This window comes from Callorhinchus milii, unplaced genomic scaffold, assembly GCF_018977255.1.
Source record: "Callorhinchus milii isolate IMCB2004 unplaced genomic scaffold, IMCB_Cmil_1.0 Scaffold14, whole genome shotgun sequence".
In the NCBI taxonomy this organism is placed as follows: domain Eukaryota; kingdom Metazoa; phylum Chordata; class Chondrichthyes; order Chimaeriformes; family Callorhinchidae; genus Callorhinchus; species Callorhinchus milii.
Window position 1 is genome coordinate 2,415,380 of NW_024704755.1, and position 19,589 is coordinate 2,434,968.

A 19,589-nucleotide genomic window follows, 5' to 3' on the forward strand; every position below is an offset into this window, starting at 1 on the left:
AAAAGACAGGATAGTTTTGTTAGTTTGGTGTTGGCACTTGTTTATGTTTTTGCTTCAAAAGTTATTTTGAAAACAGTTAAATAATAAGGGATTGTTGCACAGTATTGGGAACTGAACTCAACTCCAACCAACGACACCATTCTCAGTGGATTAGTCCTGTCTGTGGTTCGAATGGAGATCAAGGTTTGATTCTTTCAAGAACTAATTAGATAGATTTTTGTTAGGAAATAATATCTCGGAATAGAGTGTATAGTTTGGGACATGACATGTGCATGTGATTGCCAGGATGATGGAAGGCAAATTGGATGAACCTTGGTCTTCATTTGCAAATTCTTATGTTCTTCTGTTCAAAGTTTGCTTTGATGATGAAATTGTCACATCTGCTTTGCCCTTGTGAAGTGTCTCACTCTACAGTGTAATTTCTTTAGTTTTCCAATATAAATATATATAGTATATCTCACATTTCCATTTCTGAGAGATGGGGTGAGGAGTGGCAGTGCAAGGTGCTATTTCCCGTTTGGCTATCGACATTGCAAAAGCTCCTGACATCATGCGCGTGTGGATTATTATGCCTTTCGCCTTCTGTTGGCTGTCACAATGAATTACAATTTTTCCCATCTGTCCTCTTCGCCATTNAAAAAAAATCCTTCAGGCATTAACAGTATGAGAAGGAGCTGGCATTCCCAGATGGTCCTGGTTTAAGGATCTTGCGGTCTTCAGCATGTTGGACATGTTAGTATGTTAGCATCAAACTCAGTCTTTGGTTCCTGCTAAGAACTTGCATTGTTATATTTATTTAATATATTGTTACATATTCTGCGTCTCAACGGCGTGATAAGGTGCTGTATCAAATGCAAGAATTATTATTATTATTATTATTATTGCAAGACTCAACCAGACCAGGTGTGCTCCAGGATCTCTGTGTGAATTGATTTTGAGTCAACGGAACCCATTGCTAGCAGTAGAAAGAAGAAACAATATTTTTTTAAAAAAAAACACTTTTTTTTTGTTACATACATACACATAAAAAAATAAATCCTTAACGTGGTGGGGAAAAAATTCTCAAACAAGTCAATCTTGCGAAGAAGTGTGTGCGACAAGTTCAAAACTTTTCATTTCTTCAGTGGGTGAGAGAGAGAGAGAGAGAGAGAGAGAGAGAACTGATTGACAGATCAAATCTGTGTGAGGTTTATCATTTGCATTCGAAGTGAAACAAGACAGATGGCGTGTGTGCAACCTGCTGTGAACGCCGTTTCAATCTGTGGATGTATTTGTTTTTGATGTGAGCTCGCCTGGATTTTTCCAGTCTCCTCTCCTCTCTTTCTCTCTCTCGCTCGCTGTCTCTCCCTCTCTTGATCTCTTCTCAATTTAACATCTGTTTCGGTAACTATCGTCCACCAGCGATTCCCTGTCAGCAGGTTTGGAGGCGTCTGGTGCTGAGAGCACAGTGGGGGTGGGAGGTGTGACGATTATATCAGGGATATTCAAGCGATTCTGCCCTGAACGACCTCTCTCATTGTACTCGCCTTGCAAACACAAGCTGCAACCTGGAGACAAGGCAAAACAACAATTGTTTCCCAAATCATACACAGTATTCAATTTGTCTTTGCAAACCAGCTTTCCTGAAGAGAATTAATTTTGTTAAGTTAATGTTCAGGTAAAGCTACAGAGTTTAATGTCAAAGATGAGAACTTTTATTTGACTCAAAAAAATAATAACTGGATCACTTAATCCACGACTGTTTATGGGGCTCTGCTGTGCGCAAATTGGCTGCTGTTGCATTTCGCCCACAAAATATACAGTCCTTTCCCTTTACAGTATACTCCGTGAAGCGTTTTGAGACGCCTCGAAGAAGTGATAAGGCGCCGTGTCAAATGCAAGGAATATTATTATTGCTTTTATTAAGAGTGAATCTCCCTTTCTAGGTGAGTTGTGTAATTCCAGGAAATTGTGCAACCAATTTAAAGACAACGTGGCAGATGGTTGTGAACCTATGTGAGTTTTAAGTTTTTTTTAAAAAAAAGAAGTATTTTGCAAACAAAATAACGAACATCTCTAACTGATGAGCGAGAAAGAGAGAGAGAGAGAGAGAGAGAGAAAGTTGGACATGCACTTTGCAAATGTAGGACTTGTTTTTGTTTTATATAAAAAAACACACACGTGGAAAGCAAAGGTTTAAGAAGCGATCGGATAACTAAATAGTTGGATGGGTGGGGGGTAGGTTTGGGAGACAAGACAGGAATCTTATCCAAAGGAGGAGGAGGAGGAGGAGATAACAGTGAGACAGGTGACCCCAGGTAACCTTTCTTTGGTCACAGAGACTGATGGCAGAGAGAGAGGGAGAGAGAGAGAGAGAAAAAGAGAGAAAAAGAAAGAGAAGGAGAGGTAAAGGGTGAGGAGGCAGATTGGTTTAGGATGACTTACCGCCCAGGCATGAATGTCGAAGCCCCATGGCTCATTGTTCAGACTTGCGCTGAGACACTCTGAATGAAGAAGGTTCAGCTGATTCACTTTGGTAACTCAGGGCTGAGATCCCCAGTCGTGTGGTCCCAGTGACCATTCGCTTCACTCCACTCACTGACTGACTGTAGAGGAATTGTTTTGCCTGTGATCACGTCTGTTTTTTTTAATGAATATCTCCCCCCCACCCCCACCCCACACACCCCCCCACACACACACACATCCCACACACAAAAAAGAAGCAGCAGAAGCGAAGACGGTATCAGGGGGAAGATCCAAGTCAGATACAGTCAGTGTAAGTAATCCCCTGAGGAACACACACACCCACACACACACACACAACGTGGTGACAGGTTTACACAGTAAATTCCAGATCATTTTCTCTCTCTCTTTCTAGGTCTGTCTCTCTCTTTTGCATACAGAGAGAGAGAGGGAGAGAGGGAGCACAGCCTTCTGAACGAACTGGAAACACGAGCAAAAAAAAAAGGTTTAGAGACCAGAGAATTTAAAACATAAAAACCCCAGAGATGGTGTGTGATTTTCTCAGACAGACACACACACACAGACACACACACAGTCAGACACACACACACACAGACAGACAGACACACACACACACACACAGACAGACACACGCAGACACACACACACACAGACAGACACACAGACACCCACACACAGTTTGTCTAAAGTTTGTCTAATTCGGTGAATGGAAATTGAAAGAGACAACTGGACACTTCTAAGAAATGCGACTTGTGTATGTTTGTGGGACGTGAAGCTCAGACACACACATGTACATGTCACATGCAAACACACGCATGCATCTCTCACACACGCACACACACACACACACATGTCACATTAACTCCCAAACGCTACATCACAGAACACAGTACAGACACTCCACACTGACTGCTAACAGCTGTCTCAACCTCTGTCTACATCCTGAAGACACACAGGTATATACTGTATACACTGATATATCCCCCCCCCCCCCCCATGTGCCAGGATAGAGTTTTTTACGAATTAAACTCGAGATAAGAAAAACACATTTTATGTCAAATCAAGGACAAAAAGAGCGAAGAACTTGCTTTACCTTTAAAGAAAATCTTTCCCCTTCGAGGATCAATTCTGAAAGCAACTTATTTTGACGTTTCTTTCTCTGAATGACTTAGTTACTGCACGTGTTTTTACACGCCCTCTTGTGCAACACCATAAATAATATTCGTAATAGGATAAAGTAGATTTGTTTTGTATTCATTGGCAAATTCATTCAAAATATATCTCCTTGTGTCATTCTGTTCATGTAATAGCTCCGGTTCAAACGAAGATGACCTCAGACCTTGTGCAACAACTTGGATTTAATCACCCTGTACCCTCCCAGGGAGTTGTCCATTATTTCACAAAACCTGTATTGGTTATCAGTCAACTGGAAGTCTGCATATGTTGCCTGTTTCTACTTCTCCTGAACCTTCCTTTCCTGGAGGGGCTTCAAATGCAACTTGGTCTTAGTGTCCTCCCGACGTGAAGGGCGCTATACAAATGTGATGTAATGTTGTTGTTGTTGGTGTTCTCGAGGCTAAATGGAGTCCTGTAGCATAGTGGTTAGGGCGCTTGCCTCGCCTGCGAGAGGACCTGGGTTCCATTCCCGGTCAGGGAGAAACCTTAGGGCAAGTTTCCTTACTCTACATTAAAGGGATCAGTTATGAGGAATGACCAAGGTAGCAGTCCTTAGATATCGAGCAGGACAAGAGGGCACAGGTTCAGTATTGAGTAGGACAACTACCGGCTAGGCATCTTGGAAGTATTTTGTTATACAGAGTGCAATCAACAGCTGGAACACATTATCAGGAAGGATGGTTATAGCCATGTGATGAGGAGTGATGAGAAGACAGTCAGGCTGATATACTGGAAGAGTGAAATCAAATGGGGTTAAATGGCCTTCATCACCTGAACCTATCTTGTGTAAAGTGATGACAGCTGATGCTTTAAATGTCTTTTGATTCCGGATTGACCTGGAGGAGATGCAGCAATGCTGTGTGGAATATTTCAACAGAGGAACACAGACGGTTGATGGTCCTCAGTAGGAAACAGAGGTTCCAATATGCTGTCTCGCCAATTTCTAGCCCTGATACCAAACTCACCAAGGACCTAATAAGGAGTGATATACTTCAGAAGCGAATTCTACATCTCGGCTAATCTAAACAGATGTAACTCAAGTCAGCGTCGTAGCAAGTTTAAACAACAGAGCAGCGAGTTTACTATTGTAGGTAACGATCCATGCTAATGAGGTAATGTGAGGAGCGGAATCCGAAACATAGTCCTTTTTAACAAAGACATGAGATGGTTCAATAAAACATCAACAACAATTTATATTGCCACTTCACTTGGGTAGTATAATGCTGTATTGGTAAATATCCCATTTAGTAAAGTTAATGCATTGAGAGATCCCATGTTTGGTTTGCGGTCCGAGCCTGGTTGGCTGATCTCAGCTGCAGAGTTATACTGTCGTAAATTTTAGTGGCTAACCCTAATCTTGGGGATGGCAAAGATCAGCTTAGGTTCCAGCTCCGACGTGAAAGGCGCTATACAAATGTAATTTGTTGTTGTTGTTTAATATCTCCAGGTAAAACATCCGTGAGTATATGTGCACATCAGGCGCCCAACAACAACAACGACAAATTGCATTTGTATGGCGCCTTTCACCTCAGGAGGATGTCCCAAGACAGTCAAGAGTTGACATTTTTCATGGTTTTAATCACAGGATCATTGTCTGAAGGAGACTGCAGAAGTGGGGAAATTTTGTTTTCATTTGGATTAATTTAGATTTTCTGTTGGCTTTACAGAAGACGCCTGCAGAAATCTAACTTAAGACTGTTCTTAAGAATTGTTCTAAAATTTCGCAACTCATAAAGGACGCATTGTTTTGTGAGCAGAACCAAACATTGAACATCTTTTTCAAACCGGTGAGGTGTACACCACTCACAACAGTGGATCCATTCTGTAACTGTGTTACTAACAACAGTAGAAACACAAATACTCTGCAACAAGGAGTCAGCATGAGTGGAGTCAGGCTGTGCTTAATATATGACCTGCCTCAATTGTGTGATGGGTTCGTAAGGGGGAGTTGGCTTTCTATTCCTGTCCATTCACAGAACCCTTATTGGCCAAACACTTCCCACCCCAAAACAATTCTGTATAAAAAAAAGTGATGCGTATCTATTATTAAGAATTACAGTCTCTGTGTGTTATAAAGAATAATGCCCTCTATACAAATTCAAATGATAACAAGCTTCGTGTGTGATAAAGAATAATGCCCTCTACGTATTAGAAAGGATAACACGCTCTAGAATGTGTGCCAACAGCGAAATACATGGGTTGAATTGGTAATAAATCAAACCTCAGACTTGTTCCTTGCCTGGAACGCACTGCATGTTACTTTGTTTGGAATCATGCACCTCAGTAATTTTGACTCCTGGGGGCACATAGAGAAGCCGCTTTGAGGGTTTAATTCCCTTTGTAGCATTTTGGTTTGAAGTTCATATCTAGCATGCTTGTTGGATGGGCAGCCTGGCAGCGAAGAGACTGTACTGTACCCAATGTGCGGAGAGTCTGATCAGAGCTGCCAGCGATTGGCAGGAGCTGATAGAGGGCAAAAACAGGTATATCTCATCATGTGTGCATATCACTCTTCGTTGAGAATAGCACTAGAACAATGCTGGCTGCCCTCCCTCTTGGCCAGACTTGGCGCAGAACCTGGTGAGCCCAGAGTAACGAGTAAGGAGAGAAAAGTAAGCTTAAAAAGATAGAGGATCACTTACAACAACAACAACAACAACAACAAGAAGATTCCATTTATAAAGCTGCAGAGTTCTGGATGACCTGCAGTGTGGAGGGAGGTGGCGGGAAGGCCGGTGAGGAGAGAGTTCCCATAGTCCAGCCTTGAGGTGACAAAGGCGTGGACCAGGGTTTCAGCAGCGTGAGGGGTGAGGTAGTGCCGTAATCTGGCGATGTTCCGGAGGTGATGGAAGGCGGTGCCAGTTGTGGTGCGGATGTGAGGGAGAAAGGACAGCCCAGGGTCGAACAAAACGCCGAGGTTCCTGACTGGCTTTGAGAGGTGGAGAGTGCAGCCTTGGATGCTGATGGTGTCGGCGCCTTCACCAACAAAAAAAAATAGCTTTGAAAAAAGTGTTCACTCAAATAAAACAATGCGTTGATCTATGGCTTTGGGTGTCTGGAGTTAGCTTTGATTTTGAAGCCAGGGGTAATGTTGATGTGGAGACATTTGGAATGCATCAAGATTGTTACTGTTAAGTCCATTTCCGCACTTCACTTATAAGGAGCAGTTGGAAAAGGTTTGTCCTGTTGTATTGATGCTACGTATTTATTTAAAGTGTTACATCCGTGAGATAAATAGCATTGGTTATAGCACCAATAGCACTGGTCTATGCAAAAAAAGCTTTAACAAGGATTGTAAAGAAAGGTACAGAAATGGCCTGATCGTTTACTTTACAGGCTATATTGGATCGCAGTGTAACCCGTTTTACAACTTTCTTTTCCTCTGAAAATCAAGCTGGGTTGGAACATTTCTCTGTTCATTTATGCACAAGTATTAACATCAAGCGCTTGCAAGTCAGTTACAGTAAAGTCCTGATAATTCATCGCTCTGAGGAAAAGTGCTCAATGACAAGTTATCAGAAGTGGTGAGTTAGGTGTATGTACATAAATAAATGCGGCCAATGACTTACGTGGCAGTGACAAGTTAAAGTCAGGGTCGGGTTATCAGGAGTTTACTGTAAAAGCATTGGGTACGCTGAAAGTGCCTTAAACCCCAACTTCGACCGAGCGTTTGATCTAGGAGTAATTCACTTCCAAACATGTCATTCTTTCAGATATCTCATAAGAGCCAAACAGGAACTGGAGCAGGAACAGACACTGAGTGAATTTGGCTTCCTTTTTAGCTATTACAAACATTGTAAATTTAGACCAGTCTGTATAAACATTTTTGTGTGTGCGTGTGTCTCTCTCTCTCTTTATTCTTGTTTTTCTGATCGGAGCGCTCCCAGGTGTTGGCTGCGGGTTTTAAGACAAGGCAGTGAATTACCATGGCTACCCACGGCTTCCCTTCCTGCGTAGCAAATGTTTTCCATCAAGGAACTTATCTTCGCAGCACGCAGAATACAAAACGCACGAGAAGATTTTCTTTTCTTTTGTGAAAAAAAGGAACTTTTTTACTTTTTATGCACTTTCAGCTCTGTTTTGGGGATGATGTCAAAGGAGCTGGATCGCGAATCCTGCTGAAATCAACAGCAACAACAAATTGCATTTATATAGCACCTTTCATGTTGGGAGGATGTCCCAAGGCACTGGACAGTGAAGGGTTTGCACCCGAGATGGAGTCAGGAGGGGTAGATCGGTGATAATGGGGTTGGATTTCAGGATAGGGTCAGGGGATAGATGGGCTTGAGGGAACCATGGCTGTTTTATCTGTTGTGGCTGTTTGATTTCGTATTCGTGCGTTGAGGTCTATTACTATAAGGTTTTCAAATCAAATTCGTGGAAATAAATCCATGTGCCCTAATGCACATTTTGTATTTACAAGAAACTCAACCCCCCCCACCCAAAAAGAGAGAGATGAGAGCAAAGAATATTTCCTGTAGTCAAAAACTGGAAGCACAGATTGAAAGCACACGAGGAATTATAGGCAGTAAAATGTTTTATGTTGCACAGAAGTTGCAACAGACATGTAATAGGGCACCACCACAGGTCATCTTGTCCGTACTTTATAGGAAATTGCAAAGATCCATATCTCCTCCTTGTTTTCTGCAAGAGGCGGGCTGGAGCATTTAAAAAAGCACCGAGCACATTACGGTCACAATGCCTTGATTAATAAAAGGATACATACATTAAGGGGGAATCTTAAAGTGAATGTAACTAATGCACACATCCAGTGCCCAGTGTGACATATATGGTTATAACGGTTAGCCCGGAGATATAGTGGATATTCACCAGTATACTGTACCATGATATTTTTATGGAGATCTTCAAATCCTCCTAAGACATTCTCTTTACTCCGCGCAAGTCTTGCATGCAAAGAAATGAGTTTGTTGCACTTGCCTGTTGCTCCTCAAGCGGGGTATTCCTGGAACTGAACTGGCACCAAGGTCAATGTTGGAATCGAGCTAGCCCTCTGTGGCGGTCTCGGTAGTCCGGTTTCCGAGCCAGGCAGGTCCACAGTATTCCGGGGAACTGCTGATGAGTTTAGAAAAGTCACTGTTAAAACATCACTGTTACTGTTCTGTTAAAAAGGATCACAAGAGTCCTGTAGGCAACCAGCTGACAAGTGGTAAATGATTTGCTAAATCTTAGCAAAGTGGTGTCAAGTGGGTGCCAGCCACTGAAATGTCAACAGTTTACTGGATGGAATGGAAATGAAAGAAGCAAATAGGTTAACTTTTTGGACATGATCCTTAACTATGGGATCTTTAATATTTTGTGTGTTTGATTTGATGTGAAAGGACCCGGGATACTGCAGGCCAACAATCCTCCAGATAAACTGATCATTCACTTGGCTCTTTGTGGGACATTTTATGGGCGAATCGGCTGTCGTACTCATCCACAAAGGTACACTCAGTCACTGACTTTTACAGTGATTACCTGTGAGACATTTTGATGTTACAGGCACTATATTAAATGAAAGGATTATTATTTATATTGATATGAACTGGATGTCTGATTTCCAAAGTTGGCAGTGTTTTTTTTCTTTCCATTGTTAAGGGTTACTTCTTACAGATTGATATGGCTTTTGACTCCCGTGTCAGTATTTGGATGAAGAGCAGCAAGTTCTGCTGATATCCTGGCCAATATTTCTCCCCACCTCCAAATTCCTTCCATTGCTGTGTTTGGGATCTTGCTGGCAACAGTTCTCAGTGATTCATGACACTAACTTTTTTTTGATATAAACAGTTTTGTTACAGGAGGTCAAAGAAAGGTAATCACTTTTATTAGAAGTTATATGAGATTGAAGTCTAAGATGTCCTAAATATTTGGAAAACTTTGTTGCTCAGGAGATGTGTACGGTTTTTCCGTTGATACAATGGTTCCATTCCCCGCACCAGTGCTACTTTAATCATAATCATAATAATTCTTGCATTTGATATAGCGCCTTATCACTTGTTTGAGACGTCTCAAAGCGCTTCACAAACTATACCTTAAAGTAAATTGACGGCATGCTTTGTGGGTGAAACACGACAGCCAATTTCTCACAGCAGTGTCCCACAAACCGTCATGGATTGAGTAAGCAAATTATTATTATTTTTTGAAGGAATTTTTACCCCCGGAAAAGCGATCCGCCAATCGACTAACAACCAGGTTCTTACTTATTGCTAGGTAAACAGGCTTGTGGAGTAAGGAAACTTGCTTAATGTTTAGCCCTGCCCGGGGATCGAACCCAGGACCTCTCGCTTGCAAGGTGAATGCTCTGATCAGTACACTACAGGACTCCACTTTGTTCAGAGCTGGGAAACCCATCGTGATTTCTGGGATTAGGATGAGCAGGGTGCTTCCCTCCAGCGATTCAGTGCTTTCAGGCAAATGTAAACTTCTGCACAGATACAGGGGATTCTCAGTAGTGTGGTCTGGATACTCTTAAGCATGACACAAGAGTTCTGATATGTCAGACACTCTGGCTGCTCAAAACACTCCAATGAGAGGAAGCCTAAATATTAGCTGCAAGTCACAATTCTTGGTTAATAACACTTGCCAGAGACGTTGAATGTTTCTGCCTTCTCCTGACAAATATCTCGTTTTCTTCCTTTTTCCCCGAAGGTATTTCATTCTTTTTGTTCTTTTGCTGCAGTACAGTTCCAGCGACATTGAACATCTCTGAGTCCCCCATAAAGCTGACCGCTGTTCAATAATGAACCCATCATTTTGTCGCGCAGAATTATCTGTTTCACTCAGAATACTGTACAAACTTGCCAACATTTTCATCAGTTTTTTTTTAAGAGAGGTTTTATTACAAGTGTTAAAAATGACAACATATTAACACATTACAAACAAGCCCCACACCCTGACTGTTATTAGACCCGAGCAATGGGCATGTGCAACCAGTGACCTCTTAAAAACGTTAAGTCACGACCTCTGTCTTTTGAAAGATGCAGGTTAGAACAGTGGCTGTTCCCTGAAGTTTCACAAAAAATATTTATTGATAGCAATTTAGAAATATTTAGTGTTGTATTTTTCACTTTTGTGCTTTCTCCCCTCCCCACATCCAACTCACAACCACCAACTATGTCCCTCCTCGCTGCCACCACCAATCTATCTTGCTGGACTGGAAAGCATTATAGTGCAACATAGTCCAATATACTGTACTGCCACTTGGTAACCTACATGAAAGTGCCTGGGGATTGAATCAGGAGGGGACAGGCAGGATTCAGTAAAAGGCTAAGTCCCAAGGCAAGCCATTGCCAGAGATTTGGATTCGGATTCAGGGCAGTGAGTAATCTTACACATGTAGTCATTTTTTTTCTGTGTACAATATCTTGTTCAGTGTAATAAGTTTAGTCCAATGTTGTGGTTAATCTTATGGGGGGAGGGGGATAGCAAAACCTTTTCTAAATCATGCACGAAATTGTTTGAGGTACTGTTTGACCTGCCACTTTATACCAGATTTAAACAGAAATTCTCCCTTTAAAAAGCTGGTGCCAAATGGCACACAGCAGCACTATTAGCTCCTTTCCTTACTGTTACTCATAAATAAATGTAGGACTAATAAATGGAATTTATGTTTAAGGGTGGGTGAAGAGCAAGGCAAAGAATGGAATATATGACTTTTTGCATCCGAGTATGGGATGGCTTAGATTCAGATTAAAGTGAACACACAATTCTCCGAGAATTGGGGAGAAACTGCAACAGGATCTCGATTTACTCTTATTTATGTTACAGTAGCATTTTCAAGCATCCACACTTGGGAAAATTGTTGAATTGACTTTGAAGCTGCTTTTGTGTAGTTCTTAAAAGAAACTTACAGAAAACAGGCCTCAAAGTTAAGGCTGTATTCCAGAAATTTGGCAAATTTGGTTACTCTGAAATGTTACATATATAGAGCAAATTTAGACCCAGGTGGAATTTCTTCCCAATGTGCCTTCAGAGAACAGTCCTTTTACATTCCACATCCTATTGACCTGACATTGTTGGCTAGATTAGATGCAATTAGGAGCGATGTCTAAAAGCCTCTTGTATTGTGCAGATTTAATGTTCTTGCCCAATAATCAAATTGTGTGTGGACGATGCCAGGTCAAATTACCCATTATATAATTTGGGTGGTCAATTTATTTTTAACTTAAGTTGGATATATTAGAAGACGCTCACCCAAGCGATTTTTAGTATCCATCAAATATCTAATCACTAGAAAAACTTTTATATTTTCTCCCATCAAATATCTGGTCCTAGGTGAGATAGTTGTCTTGAAAAAGAGCAAAACGGGTTGTGTGGAGCGGGGCATGCACTGTTTTGTTAATTGTGGTACACAGGTTCACACTCACTCACAGAGGTTGTTCAACCACTTAACTACAGTGTTATAATCTGATGGGAAAAAAGCCTCAAGTACAAGTACATCACTCGGGGGTGGGGTGGGGGGTTGGGAGGAGAAACCAAGACTCCGCCATGTGCCAGTTGAGTGGGGGCCTCAGAACAAACCAGTTACTGTCCTCTTGCCTGGGGCAGCAGGGGCATTACAAGGAGATATGACGGGCTTAACCCATTTCAGTAGAGTTTAATACCTCATCACATTTTTAATTTAGCACTGAGTATCAATGCCAACCACATGTTTTAATTCAAGTGCATGTTTGCATTCTGCTCAGTTTCCAGCTGATGATACACAAAGTTAAGGAGCACTTTTTTTTTAACCCTTTAAAACGATGGCTCCACTGCCACTGTAATGACCCGTGAGTACATTCCTGATCCCCATTTCTGACACTTTATCTGTCTCGCATTTCTGCGTTCCCCATGCAATTATCATGCAACCATCCCATCATTTCATTTAACAGGCTTTTCTTTTGGCTGCAAGATCGCTATTGCCCATTTTTCTAAGAGGAATATGCTCCTAGTCAGTTTTCCATTGTAAAACATTATTGTTAGTACTATTTCACAAGTGTCAAGCCTCACCACTCTGAATTTCTTTAAGGTTGCTAATTTCTTCAGGTAAAGGTTCAAGGCTCAGTTTAAGGAACTAATGAGGTACACAAATAATAAAAACCTACACAAATAATAAACTTTTGAGAAATGCAAGTACGTAGTAGAAATTCAGCAGAAAAATTCGAGAACAGTTTTGTGTTTTTTTTTCGCAATCCTGTAATTTGAGCAATAATCCACTGTTTTACACACTTCTCCATTTGACTGCATGACATTTATCATTAGAATTACAGAGATTCCAAAGGTGGGCGAATGGTCCTTATTTTGAAAGCTGCAATCTCAGCTCTTGGATGGCAGGTAATAAATTCAAGGTATCAACTGTGTTCTGGCATTTTCCCTTGCAGGCTGACGTGACCCTGAACGAATGCTTCTTAATAGAAGGTATTCAAAACAATTTCATACCAAAAAGGTTTGTTCAATGAAGCTTTACGGGCAAAAAAAAGGTTCAGTTAACCATTTGCTCTTTGTTCAAACTACACTCAAGACACTTAATTCTGTAGAGGAGCAAGCAGGCACACAGGCTAGCTGATGGAATAAATAGCTTGCATGAGAAATCTCTTGACTGATATAAAAATGACTCTCTTGTTCCTGGGATGGATCTTTTTCAGTATTTAATTTGAAACTAAAAATCAATCACCTGTATATACATATTTCATCGCAATCTCTATTTGATTTGTTACATTTTCGTTCGATAAATCACACCACCACCACCAAGAACTATGTTCATTTACAGCTATCTGCAAACTATTAGGGCACATGGATTTATTTCCGCTAATTTGATTGGAAAATCTTACAGTAACAGACCTAAACACATGAATACAAAATCAAACAAAAGTGAAAGATTATTATAGATATTGGAGAGGCTCCAGTTCTAATATTAATTTGACCACTAATATTCTCTCTATTGGTCATCCTCTGGTTACCTCTCCTGGGTGGCCTTCACACCTGTGAATCTTTACAACGAATGCCACAAGTCTATTAAACTGTGCGTAAGGGGTGTCACAGCTGAGCCCTGTAACCCATCTTAATCCAATGGCTGTACATCTGCACCTCCAGCAAGGTTCAGTGGATAGTCACAGGGAGGGAGCATGAATTCTGGCTGGTTTTAACCATTCTTCACTTGGAGCGCTTAGACCAACCATGACACCCAACCCCAGAGCTACTATAACTGAGTCCAGCCAACTCACAGCAGATAAGGAACTACAACACCACTCAATGAACAAACTTTTGGAGCCATCCGAGGAGCCTGGGTTAAGAGACTGTTATATGCACATCTTTTAATAATTTGTACACTAACAATCCAAAAAGGTGTCATCACAAATTCGATTTATAAGCTCTTGGCTTAGCGTGGTATTAAATGACATGTATCAAGGCTTCTGTTGGGTCCGTATCAAACGTTTCGTGCTAAACGCAAATTGAAGTCAACTGTTTTAGCAAAGGGAGAAAACGAAACACAGCTGTGTAACAGCACTTGGAAGAAATACATCAACTCAAGATTTAAACAAATGTCCAACAAATGGTATTGCTTTTTGAGATACAATTTTTTTTAAAAAAGGGGATTAATTGTTATTGATCTTATCGTATCACACACACAGGATTTGAATGACTCTTTTAAATAAAGTAAATTATCAAATAAAAATGAACTATGATCATAAAAGACTGGTCGTTAGCTAATGGTCAACAACTCGGTTATTGTAAGTTTGATTCGATACGTGCAGTTAATCAGATTCATACCACAATTGGGGGCCAAGAATATTTGGATCGTGACCGTAACATGTTTTTTTCTTAATAATTTTCACGGTGAAAATCAACCTCAACAATTAACAATTGGGTCGAGATCAATTGATCCATGGCTTAATATCAGGCTCGAAACAATTCGCTTTCTTTCAGAACATTGGATCTTGGCACGCGGACACTGGTGCGTGAGAGTAACAATTCCGCCCGTTTGATTTTTACCGCTTAAGACTTCACATTCATAAAGGGATGCTCATTACAGCCGTACGCGATCCGTGGCTCCCATCTATTGAAAAATGCCTTGAAATGCTTTTGTAGGAAGGAAGAGGTTTCAGCAGAGGTGGAGAACAGCTTTGTTGATCTCTGGGTTTGTCCAGTCATTCCGCAGATCATCCAGATGGTTATCAAAATCCACTAAAGAGTCGTAGGATTTGCTTTCTAGCAGACAGGCTGCGATTCGCTGCACCTCTGACCAGTCTTCACAGAAATCGCTACAAAAATGAAAAGCACACACGTTGCATTCAGATCCATCTCAAGCTTCCTGCATTTTTTAACCTCAAACCGACCTTTTTGGTTGGCCAACAAAATAATCATAGAAAGAACAAATTAGCAAAGATTTACCCCATAAATCAAGAAATATTCAATCAACATTTATTTTGCTGGCCCACCAAAAAGCCGTGGCATTTCGCCCACAAAATACAGTCAATCCACTTTACAGTATATTCTGTGAAGCGTTTTGAGATGTCTCAATGACGTGATGAGGCGCTATATCAAATGCAAGGATTATTATTATTATTTATATTAAAATCAAACCACAGTACACCTCACCCTTTAAGCAGAGTGTATTCCACTAAACATTATCTAGTGAGTGGTCTTTCCTGCTAAATGTGTACAAACTGTGGAAGCCAGTTCTACTTTCCCCTGCACTGAATAAACGTTGAGGGAAAGTGTATACAGTACTCACGTATTTGGGTCTGTGCAGCGCCATTTGTTGTCATGGTGCTCATATACTATGATTGACTGTTCGTTACACTCCATGGTAAATTTATGATTATCCACCTAAAATATAGATGCACAGTCAGAGATGAACAATACATTATTTCCTCTTACCCATTTCCAGCAAGCGGTTTACACAGCTTACTATCAAAGTCCTGGCAGTGAGTAAAGCATTTACCTTCTTGGGCAAAGAGAGGTACAATGGGTGCGAAGACCCAAAACAGGAAGGGCTAAATCAACAAATGAATATATATGTATAAAAGCAAGAACAAGAAGCTGTTGACAACTCCAGGTTTCTGCGTTGGCATTGAAAAATATATTCGATATACGCAACTCTAATTGGCTTGGCTCCCCATCAGAATCAGATACCCACGGTTATTTGAATTCAATGTCAAGGGAGATCCTCTGCCCTGTTTGTTAACTATTTTTACGGTCAATCCACTTTACAGTATATTCTGTGAAACGCTTTGAGACGTCTGAAGGACTTAATAAGGCGCTATATAAAATGAAAGGATTATTATTGTTAGTATTAACTGCAGCAAAGTTTTTGATATGCACTTGGAATAGGAATTTCTAGTGCAAGTGGCTCTATAAGATGAGTCCATGGAAAGACCCAAAGGTTTTTAAACTTAGTCTGAAGTCTAAAAGAGCAATGGAAACTTGCTGTGGTGTAACAGGATTTACACAGCTACTGATTGTGTCGATTCCCCCCTGACACCATCTGCTGGCGCAGGTTTGGGAAAGCGGAGTTTCACTATACATTTAGCTCTGAATAGCTCAAGTAACACTGAACTGTCACTCAAAATGGAGTATAAATAGACCGGGAGAGTTATCGGGCTTCCCAGCCTATTTTGAAGCTTCTTGTGCTCCTGACAGTAACAGGGGTCAGTTTCAGCAAAATCATACCATGATTAGCGCAGCATCACTGAAGGACTCTGCAATCCGAGAAGCCACCTTTTCAGCAACCTGATTTGGGCTGAGGAAAGAGGGGGATAAAATTCAACAATAAATGCTCCTGAAGCAAACGTGATCAGCACATCATCAGTCACTGTCTGTATCTTTTCTTACGTTCATCAAAGAATTTCAGGATAGGCGATTGCCACACTTGACCTCCAATCTGCCACTTTATGTTTATGTCAGTACTGAACTAAAACACTCCGGGGGACTGTGGGTTGCATAACTTTTGAACCATTGTAATAATTTTCCAGCTACACCTGCAAGATGGCCCCAAGTGACACATGAATCCGACACCAACAACACTCAAATGAACAAGAGGATACAGGAAGGTCCAATTTACAAGAGTATTTACCGCTCCATGATGGAGGGGCAGCAACACTAACCCTGCACTACCGTGTTGCCACTGACGCAGGGTGATACATGTTTCAAGAAATTATCCCAAACCCTTCTGGCTAGATAGATCACTTGCAGAGTTAATATAAACCATAACAGTTAATGAATCTTCGGCGAGCAGTATTTGAACCAAAACTCAAGGGCACGTGAGGACAATATTAAGGTCATTCTGCGAGCAATTAAATTAAACCTCTTTTCTCTTTGATGAGGGGTGTTGCGTTCATGAACACATTGTGCTGTGAGACGCTACGAAAAACAAGTTTGCGCTCTTCATCTTTCTACTCTCTCGCTCTCTCTCACTCTCGCTCGCTCTAATTCCTGATTTCAGATGCACCACCAGAGCAGGCACAAGGAACACCGGAAAACAAGTCGCTTCAGACTGCTGCGACACAATGCGAGGCAGGGATTCCAGGACTAGCATTCGGAAGAGCGCTTGTTGCTTCCCCTCTCACTCGGCGTGCGGTGTGGCGGGATATTTTCTCTTCCAACCCTTTGGTTTAAAATAACCCACAACAAAGTATTCACACCTGGTGTCCTTCAGACGCTCGTTTGCCTGGTAGTATCCAGCTATTACGTAGCTATTTTCTTTGCACCACGAATCGACCTGAAAGGACGGGAGAGGAAAGCAACGGGAAAGAAACCGCGATGAATGAAACGCGCGGATCATCCGCGCGGCCGTTCGTAACAATCGCGTTCAATACTACGGCGTTTGTTCGGGACGTCGAAACGTTGCAAAGGGTTTCGCGAGGGATCGGCGCCGAGTGTTGTGAATGGGGGGGGGGGGGGTGACGGGCGGGGGCGGGGGGTGGGGGGAGGGGGAGAGAAAGGTAAGTGTCAGTCAAACGAGTGTCAGGAATTATTATCAGGGAATGTGTGTGGGGGGGGGGGGGGAGTGGAAGGGAAGGAGAAAACTGTCGGTGGTGGGGGGTGGGGGGAGAGGGAGGGAGGGGGGGTGGGGGGAGAGGGAAGGAGGGGGGTGGGGGGAGAGGGAGGGAGGGGGGTGGGGGGAGAGGGAAGGAGGGGGGGTGGGGGAGAGGGAAGGAGGGGGGGTGGGGGGAGAGAAGGGGGTGGGGGGAGAGAAGGGGGGTGGGGGGAGAGAAGGGGGTGGGTGGGGGGGAGAGGGAGGGAGGGGGGTGGGAGGAGAGGGAGGGAGGGGGGTGGGGAGAGAGGGAGGGAGGGGGGTGGGGGGAGAGAAGGGGGTGGAGGGAGGGTGGGGGGAGAGGGGGTGGGAGGAAATGATCAGGTGGGAAATGGGGTGGGGGGGAATTATCAGGGAATGAGCGGGGGTGGTGGGGGGGGGGTGGGGGGGAGAGTCACAGGCCAGCAAAGCCCCCTCTCCCCCCCCCCCCACCACCCCCCCCGTGTCTCACCAGAGTCAGGGCCACCTCCAGCATGGGCGCCAGGGCCAAGGTGCCGTGGAAGAGGGGCACACAGTCCACACACAGCACGGCCCGGCCCGGCCCGGGGGCCTGACCCTGGCCCTGGCCCTGGCCATGGCTCTGCGCCTCTTTCCTCTTGAGCTTCTCCGCCACCAGGACGCCGTTGACGGCGCACTGCGGGTACTTGGCGGCGTGGAGCAGCATCTTGCAGTAGGCCTGGGTGGTCAGCCTGAAGTCGGGCATCGCTGGGGCCGCCTTCCCCCCCCACCACCACCCGCACACCTCGAAATCACAGGCCGAGGCTCATTCCAGGGCCCTCTCTCTCTCTATCTCTCTCTCTCTCACTCTCTCTCACACTCCCTCCCTCTCTCCCTCCGGCGGGTCGCTCGAGGAGGCCGTTCCCTTCCCTCCTCGAAGAAGAAGAAGAAGAAGAAAGAAAAAATCCGCCCCGAGGCTTCGCTCCGGTGCCCCGGGCCTCGCTGCCGTAAAGCGAGTGCCGTAAAGAAGAAACACACCACAGCGGCGGCGGCGACGACGACGACCACGACGCTTGTTTCACCCTCAACCGCTCCCCCTGGAAAGCCACGCGGGCGGGCGGGTGGGCGGAAAAGCAGGCGGGCGGGAGGGCTCCTCCTCCTCCTTCTTCTTCTCCTCCTCCTCCTCCTCCACCCAACTTTTAGGGTTGGTCAGCAATTAAAATATGTTTGGTAGCTACACCCCCACATATACACACACCTCTCCCTCCCCCCCCCCCACACACCACCCCTCAAGTCAATTAAATAGTAACCCAAAAGTAATGATGATGATGATGATGATGATAATAATCCTTGCAATTGGTAAAGCGCCCCCTTTTTTTTTTACACACACACGTCGCCGAGACGGCTCACGAGCGCTGCGCGGGATGTACCGTCGAGCGGAGCCGCTCGCGTGGTGGTGGTCTTTTTTTCTTGCGGGGGGGCGGCGAGACGCGGCAGCCAGGTTTGCGCCCGGCAGCGTCCACCCCCCCCCCCCCCGAGCGAATCATGGAGCGAGTCATCCGTTTTATTTGGGGGATTGTTGCCCCCGACGCCGAGGGAGTGTTTTCGCAGATTAAAATTAAAAATGTAATAATTGATTTTTTGCCCAAAGGTGTTTTTTTTCCACACATGGTCCAACAAAAACATACTATAATTACTACTTTGTGGAATATTGTAACGTAATATTAAGCCGCATTGCATAACGCTTTTTTTATTGCAGATATTCAATTATATACAAGTACTGTATTACAATAACAAAATAATAATTCCTGCATTTGTTACAGCACCTTTGATGCTGAGAGGATGCCACAAAGCATTTCACAGGACTTGTTGTAAAGTGTAGCCACTGGATATTTTGGAGGTGACCGTAGACTCTGTTGAAGAGTTAGGATTTAAGGTGGGATTAAAAATAGATACAAGAGAGGGGAGAGGGAGATGGATAGAGTTCATTTTTAAATGG

The 19,589-nt window shown here is 43.3% G+C and overlaps 1 protein-coding gene and 1 long non-coding RNA gene across 2 annotated transcripts; both read right to left on the reverse strand.

Annotated features, from left to right (window-relative positions):
* Nucleotides 1–832: 832 nt before the first annotated feature.
* LOC103175924 lies at nt 833–3,617 on the reverse strand. The gene is made up of 3 exons (XR_487550.2): nt 3,557–3,617; nt 2,425–2,585; nt 833–1,547 (listed from the first exon to the last, which is right to left on the reverse strand). It is a non-coding gene; the product is annotated as an uncharacterized LOC103175924 (long non-coding RNA).
* Nucleotides 3,618–13,248: 9,631 nt separating this feature from the next.
* emc8 (ER membrane protein complex subunit 8) lies at nt 13,249–18,685 on the reverse strand. The gene is made up of 5 exons (XM_042340206.1): nt 18,105–18,685; nt 17,262–17,338; nt 16,291–16,360; nt 15,353–15,447; nt 13,249–14,879 (listed from the first exon to the last, which is right to left on the reverse strand). Exons 1-5 carry the CDS (start codon nt 18,354–18,356, stop codon nt 14,720–14,722), a joined length of 654 nt encoding a protein of 217 aa, XP_042196140.1. The 5' UTR covers nt 18,357–18,685; the 3' UTR covers nt 13,249–14,719.
* Between the last annotated feature and the right edge of the window lie 904 nt (nt 18,686–19,589).

Coding starts and splice junctions, on each gene's coding strand:
- emc8 (XM_042340206.1), bottom strand. CDS start 18,356: ATGCCCGACTTCAGGCTGACCACCCAGGCCTACTGCAAGATGCTGCTC. Junction 16,361..17,261: donor GAGCGTCTGAAGGACACCAG/GTGTGAATACTT, acceptor CTCTTTCCTCAG/CCCAAATCAGGTTGCTGAAA. Junction 14,880..15,352: donor CGCTGCACAGACCCAAATAC/GTGAGTACTGTA, acceptor TCATTTTTGTAG/CGATTTCTGTGAAGACTGGT.